At 36.4% G+C, this 1287-nt stretch overlaps 1 protein-coding gene across 1 annotated transcript; it reads left to right on the plus strand.

The window, feature by feature from the left end:
• The first annotated feature begins 357 nt into the window (after positions 1 to 357).
• LOC146370212 (olfactory receptor 5F1-like) lies at positions 358 to 1287 on the plus strand. The gene has a single exon (XM_084909078.1). The coding sequence runs from the start codon at positions 358 to 360 to the stop codon at positions 1285 to 1287; it is 930 nt and encodes a 309-aa protein (XP_084765204.1).

Below are 1287 nucleotides of genomic sequence, written 5' to 3' on the forward strand. Positions count from 1 at the left end.
ACAAATGAAAAACAGAAGAAAACCACAACAAGCCCTGGACAATTATGTTTAATTGGCATAAATGTAATAAATTCCTAGCAGTATTATGAAGAAAGCATTTTTTAAATAAAGTTGTAAAACGTTTTAATATTTCTTTTTCAAGAACCTGCAGGTTTGTTTTATTATGTGTTTAGTACATGATACATATTAAATCCCCTGTGATTTTTCCAAAGCTGTGAGCTTTCATTCCAGATCAATGATTGGCTGGTTTGAAATCCCAGCTCACATGTTGCTGTTATCTGTACCTGATAGAGGAGAGAGGAGAACAGAGACCAGATACAGTGAGAGACTAGGCTTCACTTAGGTCTCTCAATCACAATGAACAATGTTTCTGTAATAACAATGTTTTTTCTTTCAGGTTTCAATGAAACAATCAGTCACAGGTTTGTTCTCTTTTTCCTCAGTTTGTTGTGTTACTGCATCATTTGCCTGCTAAATGTTTCTCTCATTGTGATCATCATCTTGGACAGCAACCTCCATGAATCAATGTATATTCTGCTCTGTGTCTTTTGCATCAATGCACTTTATGGAACAGCAGGTTTCTTTCCCAAATTTCTCTGGGATCTCCTCTCTGATGTTCATCTCATCTCATATTACGGTTGCCTTATTCAGAATCAGGTGATTTATTCTTTTGCCTGCGGTGAACTGTCGATTCTTGCACTCATGGCATATGACAGATATGTGGCCATATGTCAGCCACTGAAGTACCACTCTATCATGTCAAAGCAAAGAGTCATTAGGTTTGCATGTTTTTCTTGGTTCACAACTTTCTGCATTGTGGCTGTGAATACCTTTCTAACATCCAGACTGAAGTTATGCAGCCCGTATATTTCCAGACTCTTCTGTGTGAACTGGAGTATTGTTCAACTCACTTGTTTTCCAGCACAAACTACAATCAATGCTATATCTGCAAATATTACAATAAGTATTTATTTTCTTCACGGTGTTTTTATAATTTGGTCCTATATGTATATCATTCAAACATGTGTCAGGTCTATAGAAAACAGGGCAAAGTTCATGCAAACATGTGTCCCACATCTCGTCTCATTATTTACTTTTGCTGTGGCAATACTTACTGATATTATAAGTATGCGACTGGGTTCGAAAGAGTTGCCTTGGACCCTTCAAAACTTTGCAGCAATAGAGTTTCTTGTCATTCCTCCTATTATGAATCCTCTGATGTATGGTTTCAAACTGACCAAAATTCGGAAAACAATTTGTAGTGTTGTTATTTTTAAAACTACGTGA

The sequence above is a fragment of the Perissodus microlepis genome, chromosome 16, assembly GCF_051167445.1.
Source record: "Perissodus microlepis isolate ML-2025 ecotype Zambia chromosome 16, ASM5116744v1, whole genome shotgun sequence".
NCBI classification, from domain to species: Eukaryota; Metazoa; Chordata; class Actinopteri; order Cichliformes; family Cichlidae; genus Perissodus; species Perissodus microlepis.